Source organism: Eurytemora carolleeae, unplaced genomic scaffold (genome assembly GCF_000591075.1).
Source record: "Eurytemora carolleeae unplaced genomic scaffold, Eaff_2.0 scaffold549, whole genome shotgun sequence".
In the NCBI taxonomy this organism is placed as follows: Eukaryota; Metazoa; Arthropoda; class Copepoda; order Calanoida; family Temoridae; genus Eurytemora; species Eurytemora carolleeae.
In genome coordinates, this window is record NW_019396439.1 from 14,018 (window position 1) to 32,621 (window position 18,604).

Sequence of the window (18,604 nt, forward strand, 5' to 3'; positions counted from 1 at the left end):
TTTCATTTTACTTTAATAAAAAATGTTCTCTATTAGCAAACATTATTTTTGTAATCATTCTAATATTCTTTTTCTAAATACTCTATTTCTAGAATAATTCTGGAATAATAAAAGAAATCAAATTATATATTTTAGCACCAAACTAGATTTATTTATTACCACTGTATAGTCTGTATAGAATGAAAAATAATGTGAATTAATAATAAAAAGCATTGTCATCCCATTCATTACATTTTGTTTTATTATGGTATACATTCAATCCCCCTTCCTCCCCCCTTTGCCCATTAGTCTATAAATATACGAAACATAAATAACACAATATTTTTGTTCAGATTTTAAAACATGTTGCCCAGTTTTACAAATTTGTGGCTTATCTTTAGAGTTAATCAATTTATTTATATGGTTTCACTCCTATTTTAAAGTATTTTAGATAATTAGCAGTGGTTAGATTTACAGAATAGCGAGACATAGTTGAACCACTCAGACTTATTTAAACCACCTTAATTCATATTGGACTAACGCAAAAAATAAATGTGGGTTAACTTAGTCTATGCGGTTCAACTGTTCTTTATTTTTCATAAAATCTTGAATTATTTGGTTTATACTGAAATGTTTTACCTTGAAAGTTTTAAGATTATAGATAAATATATTTGGGAGCCAGAGATCCTTTACGAATTCAAGATTCATCGGCATATTCAAGGGTTCTATAGTTTAACCAGATATATATTCATTTATTCATTTATTCATTCATTCATCGGCATATTTAAGGGTTCTATAGTTTAACCAGATATATATTCATTTATTCATTCATTAATTTATTCACCTATTCATTCATTTATACTTTTAAGCATTCAATAGCATATTCGAGCATTTTACGTACCTAGTGAACTATCTATTTATTAATTCATTCATTTATTCATTCATTCATTTATTAATCAATTTATTTACTAATTTATTCATTCATTCATAATCTATTTATTATTTAACATTAATCCTTTTTCATTTTTCATTTTTCATCGATCTTTCATCATTCATCATTCATCATTTTTCATTTTTCATCGATATTTCATCATTCATCATTCATCATTTTTCATTTTTCATCGATCTTTCATCATTCATCATTCATCTAACATCATTCATCATTCATCATTCATCATTCATCATTCATCATTTTGCATTTATTATAATTTATTCATTTTTCATAATTCACCAAAACTTAATCATTATTCATTCATTTACCTTGAAAGTTTTGAGCTTATAAATTAATATATTTGGAAGCCAAAGATCTTTAATGAACTCTAGATTCATCGGCATATTCAGAGGTTCTAGTCATCCCAGATATTCATTCATTCATTCATTCACCTATTCATTCATTTCTTCATTCACCTATTCATATATTTATTCATTCCAGATATTTTTTCATTTATTCATCTTAGATATTAATTCATTTATTCATTCACCTATTCATCCAAAATATTCATCAATTTATTCATTCATGTATTCATTCATTTATTTATCCAAGATATTTATTTATTCATTCATTTATTCATTTATTCATCCCAGATATTCATCCCAGATATTCATTCATTTATTCATTTATGTATTCATTCATTTATTTATCCCAGAAATTCATTTGTTTATTCATTCATGTATTCATTAATCCTTTCATTCATGTGTTCATTAATCCTTTCATTCATGTATTCATTAATCTTTTCAGTTACATACTCATTCATCCTTTCACTCCTTCATTTATTTATGCCTTCATTAATTAACTAATTGATTTCTTTACATATTTATGCATTCAATCATCTTTTCAGTTCTTTATTAAATTCTTTATTTATTCCTTTATTATTTCATGCATTCATTTATTCATCCTTCATTTCATGAACTCGAATTCATTCATTCATTCCTTTATCTATTTATTAATGCATTCATTTACTTCTGCATTCATTCATTTTTTCTCATTTATTGATTTATTTATTCATGCATTTTTTCCTATATTTTTTCATTCATGCATTCATTTATTCGTCCTTTTATTAATATACTCATTTAAGCTTTCATGCATTCATTCAGTTCATCTATTCATCCTTACTTTCACCTTTTCATTCTTTTATTCACCCGTCTATTTATTTCTTCATTTCTTAATTTCCACATTTACCTATTTATTTATTCATTTGATATTCCATTCGTTCATTTCTTTATCTTTCTTTTAATTCATTAATTTCTTATTTATCAATTTAATTATTCAACCATTTTTAATTAATCTATTTCGCCTGTTCATTTATTAATCTATAATCATCTGTATATTTCTATCTATAAATGCATCTAAACATCAATTCATAAATTAATATACAGTGAGAACCAAAAAACTCTGGAATAGGAAGAAGACTTTTAGACTCAAGCTATAAATACTCAAATTAACTTGAGCCACAGTAATTTTGCAGTGTAAACAGACCCATAAGTTGCTAGTAATACTGTTTGCTTTGTGACAACAACAAATGCATTTAAAATTATTGCTTTCTTGTTGTCTTCATATTACACAGTTTTCTTGTTCTATATAATAAAAATCCAAATTTGTCTATAATTTACATCTAAACATCAATTCATCTATAAATCTGCTAATGAACCAAATAAAGTGTATCTGGTATCCCTGATGAGTTCTCTATATGTCCCATCTGATCCAACCAGTCCTTCCTCACTGTCAACCTTCTCTCCACCCACTCCACGTTGAAGTAGGTGGAGAAGGTTATACTGTAATCCTTGTCATTGATCCGGAGAACTTCGTCGATATCGATCCCTGGAGATTAAAGGGATTACAGGTGCAAGTTCAAGTGAACCTCAGATTTACAAGAGTACCATTTAAACCACTTTGACTGATTACGGAGGACGGACTTATCCTTATTTAAAAATTCTAATTGTTAAACAATTTGTTTCTAAAATATTTTATATTAAAAAATATCAATATTTACTTTCTAGAAGTAGCAGAAAGCGAGCTGTGTTGAGTTAAAAGTTTTGGGCACTTTGAACACCATTTAGTAGATATAAACACGGATTTCTCTGGCCTCGATAATCTGTCATAGGTTTAAAAGGTTCCATTGTAAATCCGACATTGCCCTCTTTACAAGGAGGGTCACATGAAATTCCGCTCACAATCCCTTTAAAATAAGTTTGAAATGAAAATCTTAAATTTTAAAAATAAAAAGATTTATAATTTATAAAAAGATTACTCTCGAGACAAAAATGATTCAGTTTTTGACCTCTGAAAGGCTCCTCCCAAAAGTAAGAAAAATGTGATAAAAAATTAACGAAGCACAGAACAAAATGGTAATTTATTAATAAATACTAAATGTGTCCCTTACCGATATATATCTCGTTAGTTGAGTCCACGAATGGAAGTTCAAATTTTGAATATTCATCAGGGAGACAGATAGACTGCAGGACAATCGATCAATCAATTTACATGGATAAACCAAGCTAGCAAACCGGACACTAGTTTAAGGTATTAATCTGAGTTATAATGAGGACTATATCCAAGGTTTTATTTCTTAAAAAGTGTCAATTTGAAAACAAGGATATCCCCGTCATCAATGATCAGACTAAAGTTTAAAGATTACTTATTTAATTAAACTGCGAACTTGACACGCCATAAATGGAGGGTCACTTTAAATAACGCCTCCAGTCAATTTATAGAAGCAGGATTCTATACTATGATGAATTCTACAATTAAAATTGGGAATAATGGCAACAAAACAAAGTAAACTGGAAAATTGTTTCTTTAACTACTTCTTTAACGTTTTTTTTATCTGATATAAGACATTCCTACAAAGTTCCAAGGTAAAATATTTTGTAATGATTTTCATTGTACAATATACAATCAATAATGTATTGTACATAAAATGGACACAAGAATACAATACAGTACATATTATCGGTAGACAGTGGTAAAAAAAATACAATATACAATACCAATTGCCTTAAATATATAATGTACACAAGAATACAATATAAAATACAAATTGCATTATTTATATAGTGTACATAAGAATACAATATAAAATACTAATTGCCTTATTTATATAGTGTACATAAGAATACAATATACAATACTAATTGCCTTATTTATATAGTGTACACAAGAATACAATATACAATATTAATTGCCTTATTTATACAGTGTACACAAGAATACAATATACAATTCTAATTTCCTTATTTATATAGTGTACACAAGAATACAATATACAATACTAATTGCCTTATTTATATAGTGTACATAAAAATACAATATACAATACTAATTGTCTTATTTATACAGTGCACACAAGAATACATTATACAATACTAATTGTCTTAATTATATAGTGTACACAAGAATACAATAAACAATGCTAATTGTCTTATTTATACAGTGCACACAAGAATACAATATACAATACTTATTGCCTTATTTATATAGTGTACACAAGAATACAATATACAATATTAATTGCCTTATTTATACAGTGCACAAAAGAATACATTATACAATACTAATTGTCTTAATTATATAGCGTACACAAGAATACTATATACAATACTAATTGCCTTATTTATATAGTGTTCACAAGAATACAATATACAATACTAATTGCCTTATTTATATAGTGTACACATTACACAAGAATACAATATACAATACCAATTGCCTTATTTATAAAGTGTACACAAGAATACAATATACAATACTAATTGCTTTATTTATATAGTGTACACAAGAATACAATATACAATACTAATTACCTTACTTATATAGTGTACACAAGAATACAATATACAATACTAATTTCCTTATTTATATAGTGTACACAAGAATACAATATACAATACTAATTACCTTTCAAAAAAATAAAATAATGTAAATTAATATGTTTGATATGGAAAAAAGTCGGTGAATTTAAAGTCTTCTCTAGCAAAAATATTTAGTTGAGAGAAGAAAAAAATTACCCCGAACCTTTGTAAAGTCGAGTTTTCTTTTAAAATAAAACTTAAATTTTTTTTTTTGGTTTCTTAAATTTAATTTTTTATTTTTGCTGATTATCTACGGTGGTAGACGATACTATCAAAACAATGAAGACGACTTTGGTTTTAAATTTTGATTTATATCAAGCTTTTAAACAACTTTCCGAAGTTGCCGCTTGGGAAGCTACCCTTTGGAAAATGCCTTTGCGTAAGTGCATATCTAACACCGGGTAAGTACATAACTAACACCGGGTAAGTACATAACTAACACCAGGTAAGTAAATAACTAACACCATCCTATACACAAGAATTGAATTTGTATTGATTGAGCGTTGTATTCCTTTGATATTCCAGCGCTACATTTGAATCCTCGTTTAGAATTAGCATATTTGTAGCTTAGGGGCAAATACAGGAGTAACAGCCAACCTCTCATCCTCAGAGTATCTTCAGTACTTTCTAGATACAGTGAAACCCATAAAACTGTGGAATAGGAAGACGACATTTAAACAATATTATGTGTATTTGATGTTGTTATAAAGCAAATAGTTTTCCAGTAACTTGAAAATATCCTAATTAAGAGAAATGTGTCTGGGTTCACTGCACAGTCGTCCTATTTCAGAGTTTTATGAATCCCATTGTACAACTGAATCCGTGTGGGGGTCACACATTTACAAACATTGAACAAAAAAATAGTTGTTTAAATTTAAGACAGTGCTAACCATAGGGTGTTATAAATATTGCAAATATTAAGAGGATGCCAATATTAAGGCAGCAAAAGATTTATTTGCAACACCTGTGTCCGAATTTAATGAATTTAAGCAGCGTCTTACATCCGCCAAAAACCGGTTTCAATTAAGCACCGCTTAAATATTGAAACATTGAATACAATTTTAAGTGAATCAACCATATTTGAACCGCGGCTTAAATTTAAGCCGCCGCTCAAATTCTTTAAATTCGGCCTATGGATTTACAAGTTATTGTGTACAATAAGCATTATTATTATGTAAATTGTGCAATTAAACAATATTTATGTATGGTACACTTATATTTAAACATCATTATTACTATGCTTGGATCAATTAAGCGATTGATTGATTAATTGATTGATCAATTGATTCCTTTGATATTCCGGCACTGCACTTGAATCCTCCCTTGGAATATGCATACCGATAGGTCAGAGGAATACAGAAGAGTAGAATCCATCCACGCATCTTTAAAACTCAAAAGAAAACTACAGTGATAACCAGATTAAACCAGATCAAACCAATTAAACCAGATTAGACCAGATTAAACCAGATTAAACCAGATTAAACCAGATTAAACCAAATTAAACCAGATTAAACCAGATTAAACCAGATTAAACCAGATTAAACCAGATTAAACCAGATTAGACCAGATTAGCCCAGATTAAACCTGATTAAACTAGATTAAACCAAATTAAACCAGATTAAACCAAATAAAATTAGATTAAACCAGATTAAACCAGATTAGACCAGATTAGACCAGATTAGACCAGATTAAACCAGATTAAACCAGATTAAACCAGATTAGATTAGATTAGACCAGATTAAACCTGATTAAACTAGATTAAACCAAATTAAACCAGATTAAAACTGATTTAACCGGATTAAACAGATTTACCATTAAACCAGATTAAACTAGATTAAACAAGATTAAACAGGATTTAGCCATTAATTAACAATAAAATTCTTATGAAGACTTTTAAAATCAGGTATTAGTATTACAATGTTAATTCGTAACAAAGACGATTTAGAATTCGTCAATCAATTCCTAAGTGAATGTTCTAAAGTCTGAACTTTTGTATTGATCAAGCATATATTTGATTTTGATATCACGTATAGAGTTTCCAGCGGAAAATTATGGAAATTATGCGAAAAAACACTAAAATTTTACGAAAAAATACGATCCATTTAAAAGAGTCTTTTTCGGAATTGGCTGGCTCATGGCTAGCTGGATTTGTGTGAACGTACGTGGACGGACAGCACTCAGAAAGATAAATAGAGAAGTCTAATTTTTTTCATCAAACATTTATTGAAGTAAAGGAAGAAAAATTATTAATATGACATAATAAAACTTCAAATGTTGAGATCTCAGAGCAGAGAATTTTACAAATTTTGCACAATTAATTGTTGCAGCTACAACACTTATCTTTTTCGCGAAATTTTTGCATTTCGCATTTTCGGGAAAATTCTTTGTTTGAACATTTTGTTTGCGAAGTTCTGCATCGTTTTCGCATTATTTTGCTTCATTCATTTTCGCGAGAAAAAATGTGTAATTTCGCGATAAAGTTTGCGAAATGCTAACAAAAATGTTTAAATCCCCACTTTGGATATCTAGATTACTAGATCAAGTGTTTAAAATAACGATACTTTACACAAAAGTTCAGATCTTGGAGCTAATTTTCAGAATTGTAGCAGCTACAAAATTACAAAGGAATTTTTGTAGTTTATGTTTGTTTTAGAAAATCAAGAAAATTTTGGTCAAATTGGGAATTGGGGAAGGCACTTCACAAGTGCATCAAAGTTTTAAATTTCATAACTGTATTCTGTAAAAAATTAGCTATTTTCAATCTAAATAGGAAAATAAACGTTTGGTTTGTTTTTGGGATAATTTTTCTCTTAGGGTCAAAATTTGGCATATTAGAAAAGAAAATATTTAGAAAAAACTTAGCAGACTTTTGTGGAACATCTTAAAATGAAAAAAATAACATTTAAAAGTATTCAAAAGCAAACCAAGCTTTTTCTCATAACTCTAGCTGTAGATCGTATATCAAGCTGGTAAATGGATATCAAGTCAATCTAATACCGGGGGGATAAAGGGTTTAGCTAGCTGTAGGTCGTATAACAAGCTGGTAAATGGATATCAAGTTAATCTAATACCGGGGGGATAAAGGGTTTAGCTAGCTGTATGTCGTATAACAAGCTGGTAAATGGATATAAAGTCAATCTAATACCGGGGGGATAAAGTGTTTAGCTAGCTGTAGGTCGTATAACAAGCTGGTAAATGGATATCAAGCCAATCTAATACCGGGGGGACAAAGGGTTTAGCTAGACCATTTAAAATAAAAACTGCTCAGAGTCTTTTAGAGAGCTGTTTGCAAAAGGTTTATAAAAGATGCAGGTTTCTTTTGGTCTATGTACTCCTAAAGAATACAGAAAACTACTGTACAACTATAAGGTTATATAGAGGTTAACATGTGTTTTTAATGTATTATATGTTTTCCAAAAGCTACCTAAAGGGAGTGTCTGGCTAGACATGGTAGTTGAGCTGAGAATGCAGTATTGTAGAGAGATCTTTTAGAATTCATTTGAGACCTATCAGACGTTTTTACGATGCATATTTGTCAGCAAGAGCGCAAAATCAATCTTTAAAATCCTCATAGATTCTCTATTTTGGAGGGATGATTTTGAAAATCGGGTTTATAGAAATTATTCAATAATTACGACGAAAAATGTAACAAAAAATCTGTAGTAAAAAGTACAGATTATTCCGAAACAGTGTGACCCATTAGGCATGATTTCTTCTATTTTCATTCGTTTATATATTGTGAATAATTTTTATATAATTATAAGAACCCTTTGATTCATAATTGATATTTTATAGCTGACATATTAGTTAAAAATTTAACTAACCCTTTATTGTTCAAACAATAACCTTAACAATCAGTGTCAATTTATTTTTCGGAAAAATTAGACGATATTTTAACATAGATATGTTTCTAATGTTTAGAATTTAGATAAACCATTTGTTCACAATGTAAATCATCTTCAGAGGAATTTTAACTATTTTCTTTGAGTAACAGTCTATAAATAAGACTAAAATTTGAATTTTTGAAAATTGAAGATATGATGTTTCATCATTACATTTTAATCTTTAAACTAACACCGATTGCAAGTTTGTCTCAAATTCAAATTTGAGACTTAATTAAGAATTTTTTATCTCTAATTTATAAGAGTTTAGTTTTGAAGTTTAGCTTTGAGTATAATTTATTTCCATGTTTCACAATGTATTACTAATGCTTCCACATTAAATATCTGCAATGCTCATTGTTATTCAGAACAAGTATAAAGGTAGAAAATAAAAGGATAGAATGGTAAACATTTTTATCCAATTTTAAAAGGTTATTAATCATCATTTGTGCAGCTAATTTCATGTTCCGACATTTATCCCGACAAAACCGAATTTTTATCTCATTTTTGCGGATTTTCATAAAATTATGTATTCTACATTTTAAATTATAAGTTATTTTTTTACCAGTTAATAGCAAAAGGTTCTTTAATATCCTTTAATATTCTTTTAATCAGAATAATAATTATAGGGTGTCCCACGAAACATGACTGTTGGTGAATAGTTCTGAATGTCTTCTTCCATAATTTGTTAATTTGTTTAATACCAAAGACAGTAAAAATATTATATAGGTGTCATTTTAAACTAGAATTAATTTTAAAATAAAATATACTTGAGCAAAAGATTTTTGAACGAAATAAACTGCAAACAGCCTTTAATATTTAATACAGTGTATGGAAGACGACATTCAAAACTATTTACCAAATGTCATGTTTCGTGGGACACCCTGTATGTAACTAAACATGCACCTTGTGTTTACTGATGGGCAAAATTGTATGTTAATCCAGTTTTTTTTTAATTATATGCAATATCTTTACTCTGTAAACTCAGTACTTGACTTATCACTTAGGACATTATGTTTTTTTACTGAGATTTTTATTTAATTTCATTTATTTTTATCATGAATTAATTTTTAAAAAAGTTATTGAGTTATAGCTAAACTTCTTCTAATCACCATATCTTTGCTACCCCATGTAGATTAGACTATTAAAATTTCAACTACAGTTAAACCCTAAATGAGCGATATATCGAAAGAATTTATCAAATGTCGTCTTGACAATTTTTCAATGGGTTTTATACTATTTTATGTAAGTCTCAGTAATTGCGAAAATAAACAAATAGCCATGAATATGCTGGAACAGTTTTAAAGAGCTCAATATAATCATTTAATAAAAAACTAAATATCTGCAACATTCCATTATCAGAAAGTGAAGAATACGACATTTGATGAATTCTTTCGATGTATTGCTTATTAAGGGTTTCACTGTAAGAATTCTGTTAGATTATATAGTAAAACATAGAAATATCAATAGTTTACGCTAGCAGGTTGCAAAGATATAGGGATTATAAAAAAAAAATCAGTTTTTGTCTTAAATTGAAAACAAATCCCGGCAAAAAAAAAACCATTTAGTCCCGTAAAATAATACATAGCGGTAGAATCAATAGATATAAGCATATCTGTACAACATATAATTCTTTTATTTTGGTTCTCATAATGTTTATTTAATATCAAACTATTCAAGGATTCATTATATATGTAAAAATATTTTGCAATATTTTTAAAACAATTTTCACAAAACTGTACGTAATACAACCTTTGTTTATAGATAAGTTCAATAAAATAGTTCAAACTTAAATTGATGTGTCATAACTTTTTTGGCAGGCAGAGGTTTCTTAAAAATCTGAATATTTAATGTTTGATGATCTTAAGTTCGCTCTTCTATAAGTTTACTCTTATAAAAGATAATTGCTTCAGTTTAGCTATTTTGTTTTTTTGCCAATTATATTTTACAACAATATAAAAGGACAAATTCAAAAATCTATATGATCCTTTTTTAAAAAACCCATTTTTATTTGAGAGTGTAAATTGGTGCTGAATTTAAAATCTACAATCTACCATGCGTATAAAAGTTTTACCTGGACTTTTATTTGTTATTTCTGATATTTAGGTTCAGGGCATCTGCAGAGCAATATAAATTTATTTTTTATTTTTTTATTTTTTATTGTTTTTTTTGTAGTCACATACAGTAAGAGCCAGAAAACAGTGGAGTTTTCGTCGTATTCCTTTTTAGATTATGAAATATTGCTAAAGTTTTTGTTAATTCAAATTGAACTATTATTTAAAAGTTTCCAGCGCTTTTTTTGAATAAATTATTCTAAATTAAAAAAGTGAAGTTCTCAATGTATGGAATTTAAGCTATTATAAAATGCATTGCTTTTAAGAAATCATAATATCAAGATTTTTTATCAATTCATATTTTTATTACCTAATCATACAGAGATCAGTTTCCCAGTGAAGTTTTAACCATTATGTCCCGTGGAGCTGAATAGTTCCCACCAAGCGCATTGAGGAATTTATGCCGCGGTCGTTTCACGTGCTTCAGAATTTTCAACTTGGTTCACCCCTTCAGCGCCCCTTGCTTCATTGTTTCTACCCTCTAAGCAGAATCATCTATAATAAGTAATGTTATATTTGTATTCTGTATTTGCTATTCGATGTATATTGGCTATTATACAAACATTTAACATACATTTGGACCAATCTACTACAGGGTAATTGTAGGGGGGGAATCAACCAGATTAATTGATTTTAAGTTTAAGCTATTTGTAGAGCCGTAGGTGTAATTTTTAGTGAACCTTCCTGATTCACGACCTTTATCTGATAGATAATGGGGAAGAAATCGTTGTTTTTTGTTTAGCTTGAAAGTTGTTTAGTTTTCACAATTTCCTTAATTTTTTCTGCGGCAACAAAACGCAAATGAAAATAATGATTTTTCAAGGAGAAAACATCTCATCTCATTCTTTAGCAGAGAAAGCTTGCAAGGTACCGTTGTGAATTAATCGGTCACTTGTATGTATAAAGGGTCACTTAAAATTGTGTTAACAGTCCCTTTAATTAATTCAGCATTTATATAAACGTACCTGAAGGTAAATAATTTTAAATTTCAAAACTTAGATTATTTGATCCAACAGAATTCATAGTTTAAAATATCAAATATCTACGACATTTTATTGCAAAGATAGAGGGATTAATAAATCAGAGTTTGTGACAAAGACTCAATTCCTTTATGCAAAATTAATTGTGCGACTTCATGACGTCACAGCTCTTCTAGTTTTGAATTTACACACCAGTATGAGAAAACCAAAATATGATTATGCATATCTATATATATATATAGAGAGAGAGATGCATAATCATATGTATATATATATATATATATATATAGAGAGAGAGATGCATAATCATATGTATATATATATATATATATATATTGCATTTAATGAAATCAGCATTTTTCTTCTTCTTTGTAATATATCTTTAAAGGGAGTGACCGGCAATGTATGGTGGTTAAACTGAGTATGCAGTATTGTTGACAATTTGAGACATATAAAACGTTTCCACGGTGAGATTGAGTGCATAGTCGACGTTCAAAATCATGAAATTGGGTAGGTACGTTTTCAGAATCTGGTTTTTAAAAATATCAAAATAACGAGGATGAAGCAAAAATTCTACAGTAAACTAATTAGATGTTCAGGAACATATTTCTAAAAAGAAATTTGTCAATAAATCAATGTTAGAATAAATAATTTCGTTTTCATAAATGTATTGAATATTTAATTTTCTTTGAATTTGTTCGCAGATTTCTACAAATTCTTCTAATGTCGTATTTTCATTAAAAATTCCAGGAAATCTTTGTGACTAATGAGAAATTACAGAAACTAATGATTGAATAAGATTACTTATTTTCGATGATAAGATTAATTTTTATTTTTTAAACCTGTTCATAAACAACTAATTAGTTTTCGTCGTCGTTATTTAATAATTAAAAAAACCGATTCTGAAAAGTGAAAACGTACCCACCCAAATTCATGATTTTAAACGTCGACTTCGTAGAAACGTTTTACGTGTATCAAATTAATTTTTAAAAACTTGTCCACAATACTACATATTCAGTTTAACCACCATACATTGCCGGTCACTCCCTTTCCTTTATGAATAAAAACAGACTTCAATCTTACGTGGAATTTACTTTAGTTTGACGTGACATTTATATTTGAGAAGATAAAAGGTTTTCCTTGTCTTTGCAAACATTCTATTTAACTTCGAGAACTCTTGCAGAGAAATGGACTTCACAACGCTTTCAATTTTCAACATCAAAATCAACTCAGAACTTTGAAAAGAGAGTTTGTGTTCCGTTTTGTCCAGGCTTTATCAAAATTTCATTCAGAATTTGAGGAAGTGGGGGTTTTAAAGATGCAAATTAAGAGAAAGCCTAAAAAGATTCAAGACTTATAATTTGAAAAGTAATTAAAAAAATGTTTACCAACGGAATTTAGTCTTTGCAACTCTTTATCGTAGACATTCTGTTCTATGAAATATTCTATGTTTGAAATATTAAAGGTTTACATCCTAAGGTAAAAAAGATATAAAGGGATTTGAACATCAGAGTTTGTGGGAAAGACTCAATTCCTTTGGTCCTTTGGTTAAAAATCTAATTATTTCCATTCTGGGTGAATTAAAGTAATTTGGGATTTATTCAAATACATCATTAAATTTTAAATGTGATTAATTAAGCTGGAGTAATTAATCAAAGTAAGTTTCAAATTATAATTAATGGATGGATAGATAGATAGATAGATAGATAGATAGATAGATAGATAGATAGATAGATAGATAGATGGATAGATAGATAAATTAATTAAGCAGATTTTTCTCCCCAACTTTCATTATTAAAAATAATCAACTGCATAAAGCAACTATTATAAACAAAAGGCAAAAAAAAAATTTAATTTAAAAAGTTCACTTATTAAGGTTTATTTAATTTTTTCAAAGAATCTTAAAAAATGTTTTTACGTTTTACATTTTACATCAACTATTAAAGGGACTGTACACGTGGAAGTGGAAGTGACCCTCCATGCAAAAATGACAATGTCTAAAAAGCAATGCAAATGTTATCAGAATAAAAACACTTTAACTAATCAGAAAAACGACTGTGTCTTCCACATTTTTGATCAGATTAATGTTTCAATGCTACCATTGTATTTAACTTTTGAATTTAACTTCCCTCTGAATATATCAAGTTTAAAGAATTTAACTTCCCTCTGAATATATCAAGTTTAAAGAATTTAACGTCCCTCTGAATATATCAAGTTTAAAGAATTTAACTTCCCTCTGAATATATCAAGTTTAAAGAATTTAACTTCCCTCTGAATATATCAAGTTTAAAGAATTTAACTTCCCTCTGAATATATCAAGTTTAAAGAATTTAACTTCCCTCTGAATATATCAAGTCTAAAGAATTTAACTTCCCTCTGAATATATCAAGTTAAAGAATTTAACTTCCCTCTGAATATATTAAGTTTAAAGAATTTAACTTCCCTCAGAATATATCAAGTTTAAAGAATTTAACTTCCCTCTGAATATATCAAGTTTAAAGAATTTAACTTCCCTCTGAAAATATCAAGTTTAAAGAATTTAACTTCCCTCTGAATATATCAAGTTAAAAGAATTTAACTTCCCTCTGAATATATCAAGTTAAAGAATTTAACTTCCCTCTGAATATATCAAGTTTAAAGAATTTAACTTCCCTCTGAATATATTAAGTTTAAAGAATTTAACTTCCCTCTGAATGTATCAAGTTTAAAGAATTTAACTTCCCTCTGAATGTATCAAGTTTAAAGAATTTATCTTCCCTCTGAATATATCAAGTTTAAAGAATTTAACTTCCCTCTGAATATATCAAGTTTAAAGAATTTAACTTCCCCTGAATATATCAAGTTTAAAGGTCCTCCGCATAAAAAATGTTAAACTATGCTTCATGTTAATTACGTTTACTGCCATATATACTTATTTTCCTGCAACAGTCTTATTGCATACATTCCCCTAGCCTGCAAAGGGCTTTCTTGCATTCAATATCCGCCCCCCTTCTTCACAATTATTCCCCCACTCTTTAAGTAATTGCATTATGAAGGTAGGTTTCTGGGGGAAAATCCATCCTGAATTAAGAAAAATGAATCTTTTTGCATGAAACCATGATACAATGTCCTAGAAACCATGATACAATATACAAGAACTCATGATACAATATACTAGAAACCATGATACAATATACTAGAAACCATGATACAATATACTAGAAACCATGATACAATATACTAGAAACCATGATACAATATACTAGAAACCATGATACAATATACTAGAAACCATGATACAATATAGTAGACACCATGATACAATATATATATATATATATATATATAAGATTTAGAGTAAAAGATATAAGATACAAGATATAGGATACAGGATATAGGATACATGATACTGGATACAGAATACAGGATACAGGATACAGGATATATGATATAGGATAGAGGATAAAGGATACAAAATATAGGATACAGGATACAGAATACAGGACAGGATATAGAATGCAGAATAAAGGATACAGGATGTGTGATATAGGATACAGAATATATAAGACACATGCAGGATACATGATACAGGATACAGAACATAGCTAATTGCATATAAGGTACAGGATATAGGATACAGGATATATGATTCAAAATATAGGATACAGGATATAGGATATAGGTTACAGGATATAGGATACAGGATATAGGATAAATTATATAGGATACAGGATATGGTATATAGGATACAAGACATTGGATAAGAAGAACATAGGATAAAGGATATATAGGATACAGAAAATATGATAAAGGATAAAGGATACAACATACAGTCACGGTGTCTTGAACATTGATCAAAGAACACCAAGATATTTTTTCAACTATGGAGTTTCTAATCCATTATTTACAAACAATATGTTTGTTTACAAATGCTTAAAAGGTTCCAAACTAACAAATCCTTTTGGGGATTCTACTCCTAGCCAACCAGGGGAATCTTTTTTAATGATAAAATAAACCAATATTCTTTTTTAGATTTAAACAAAATAATCAGTTTTCTAGATGCTATCTTGCATTGTTCAAAATACCATGTATTGCAGTGTTAACCCGTAAATTATCAGAATGATTGTCGGCTTCGGTATATCTTTAATTTAGAAGGGCCCCCAAGATTTGTGTTTCTCATTGCTATATTAATACAAAACTTTTCAGGACACATTTTTCAAATATGAAACTAAAGTACTGTATTATTTGGGGGGGGGGGGCAACAAGACTTGTGCCCCCTCCCTGTAAGATCAAGCTTATTGCGAAATGCGTGTGCAAAGGGCTATGCCCCCCTTATTAACACTATATGCCCCCCCACATAAACTTGATTTGAATGCAAAAACGAATTTGTATATTTTAAACCAGAGTTGTTGTTGTGTTTATTGAGCATTGCATTTCTCATCAGAAAGTTAAAGTTTGTTTAAAAATAAACAGAAGCCTGGAATATAACTTTGTTTATTTATGATGTTTTCTACAATTATTCTGCCTAAAGGATAAACCAATACTTTTTATCTAACATTTTTTTGATGCATTAAATCTAAATATTTTAAAAACTTTTACATGTCTTGTATTGAAACTAGAAATCAGACATACTTTCATTGCAATCCTCAATCAGTAGAACTAACCTCGATAACTGATAATTCAGTGAATCTATACTTTCTGTGCAATATCCCTGATAGCGCTGTAAATTTGAACTCTCTGTGTACTAATCTCTTCTAACTCAGTAAACAAATAAACTCTATGACCTGAACCCAAATCCTGAATAAAGTTGTAAACTTGTTAAGTTCTAATAGTCAGTTTTATCCAAGTTGACAAAACTTATATCTTCGTCTAACAGCACAATTACTTTATTTATATTTGTTAATTCGTTTGCCCATGGAAAATGCTCAAAACGCGTTTAAAAGTCTTAAAAAATCGGTTGCATTTTTGTGCAGTACCTACCGCGGCGTAGAGGGTGATCTTTTGTACGATACCAGAACTTTGCTGATTTTCTAACTGTTTTAGAGAAGGATTGAGCAACATTAAATAAAATGATGAAGATTTGCCCTGATTTTAAGTTCTTCCTTCTTTTAAGACACAGATCAACATTGTTAAATATAACATTTCTTAATTTTCCTAAAAACACAACTCCACCCCTTGGACATAATAAGTTTTATTCTTAATTAAAATCATGTTTCGGTAATCCTTTCAAGTTCTGTACGTTTCATAACTTTCAATAACTAAATAGATTTTCATAAAAAATAAAAAAATGTTCAATTGTAAGATTACACTTTTTGAGTTTAAATTGAGGGTTTTTTGAGTCTTACACTAACATTAATAGTTTGATTTAAAATTCTGAAAATATAAGAAGAGGCGAGGATTGATAGAAAATTAAATTTTTTTTTGAAAAATAAAAAAAGAACCTATGAGTTGAGATATCCATGGGAACTGCAGGTGTATCCCTAGGACAGAGTTCAGGGTTGATTCTTTCTCCGGGTCATACAGAGGACTGTAGTACCTGGAGCCATGTATTCTCATGGCAGCCTCTACATAGATCCTCCAGCCTCCAGCATCCATAACCTGGAGAACCTAATATATCCTGGTATATAGGAGCCTAAACCTAATATATCCTGGTATATAGAAACCTAAACCTAATATATCCTGGTATATAGGGACCTAAACCTAATATATCCTGGTATATCGGAACCTAAACCTAATATATCCTGGTATATAGGAACCTAAACCTAATATATCCTGGTATATAGGAACCTAAACCTAATATATCCTGGTATATAGAAACCTAAACCTAATATATCCTGGTATATAGGAACCTAAACCTAAAATATACTGGTATACAGGAACCTAAACCTAATATATCCTGGTATATAGGAACCTAAACCTAATCTATCCTGGTACAAAGGAACCTAAACCTGATATATCCTGGTATATAGGAACCCAAGCCTGATATATCCTGGTAAATAGATGACTAAACCTAATATATACTAGTATATAGGAACCTAAACCTGATATATTGTAAGAATTATACAAATTCAACCTTTTAGAATTTGTACAATTCCGTATGAGAGCTCTCCAATCGAACAGTTCTCATTCTCATTTTTATCTGAAAAATAATAAACATTTTAAGGTTACTATTACTACGCCGAATGATATGGAAGTGAAGCTAAAAAGGCCTTACAAGGCCCGATGAAAACTTGGTACCGCGCCCCGCTCGTCTACCGCTCCTACGCGCTCTTTTTGCGCTTACTCGTACCGGCCTCATGCTCGTACCAAAAAGTTTATAGTTTTAAAGGGACTATTCCTGACAATTTGGATGAATCATCCAAATTGCTGTACTCGAAGAATTAGGGTGGTTTAGCCAGCCTCAGAATATCCTGGTATATAGGAACCTAAACCTAATATATCCTGGTTTATAGGAACCTAAACCTAATATATCCATGGATATAGGAACCTAAACCTAATATATCCAGGTATATAGGAACCTAAACCTAATATATCCAGGTATATAGGAACCTAAACCTAATATATCCTGGTATATAGGAACCTAAACCTAATATATCCAGGTATATAGGAACTTAAACCTAATATATCCATGGATATAGGAACCTAAACCTAATATATCCTGGTATATAGGAACCTAAACCTAATATATCCTGGTATGTAGGAACCTAAACCTAATATATCCAGGTATATAGGAACCTAAACCTGATATATCCTGGTATGTTGGAACCTGAACCTAATATATCCATGGATATAGGAACCTAAACATAATATATCCAGGTATATA

General features: G+C 29.2%; 1 protein-coding gene across 6 annotated transcripts in view; it reads right to left on the reverse strand.

The window, feature by feature from the left end:
• The window catches only part of LOC111703350 (gamma-aminobutyric acid receptor subunit rho-1), a 31,178-nt gene extending 12,938 nt beyond the window's left edge, over positions 1–18,240 (reverse strand). Inside the window, exons 1-9 of one of the 6 annotated variants that reach the window (XM_023475252.1) lie at positions 17,823–18,235; positions 17,223–17,388; positions 16,446–16,578; positions 11,133–11,317; positions 10,783–10,825; positions 5,339–5,454; positions 3,360–3,432; positions 2,651–2,797; positions 619–704 (exon numbers count right to left, since the gene is read on the reverse strand). In XM_023475252.1, coding sequence (XP_023331020.1) covers positions 619–704; positions 2,651–2,797; positions 3,360–3,432; positions 5,339–5,431 — 399 coding nt within the window. In that variant the 5' untranslated portion in view covers positions 5,432–5,454; positions 10,783–10,825; positions 11,133–11,317; ... (1 more) ...; positions 17,223–17,388; positions 17,823–18,235. Of the gene's footprint in view, positions 1–618; positions 705–1,239; positions 1,326–2,650; positions 2,798–3,359; positions 3,433–5,338; positions 5,455–6,116; positions 6,218–10,782; positions 10,826–11,132; positions 11,318–16,445; positions 16,579–17,222; positions 17,389–17,822 lie in introns of all 6 variants that reach the window. The other 5 variants (XM_023475256.1, XM_023475255.1, XM_023475253.1 and 2 more) reach the window with 5 other exon arrangements.
• Between the last annotated feature and the right edge of the window lie 364 nt (positions 18,241–18,604).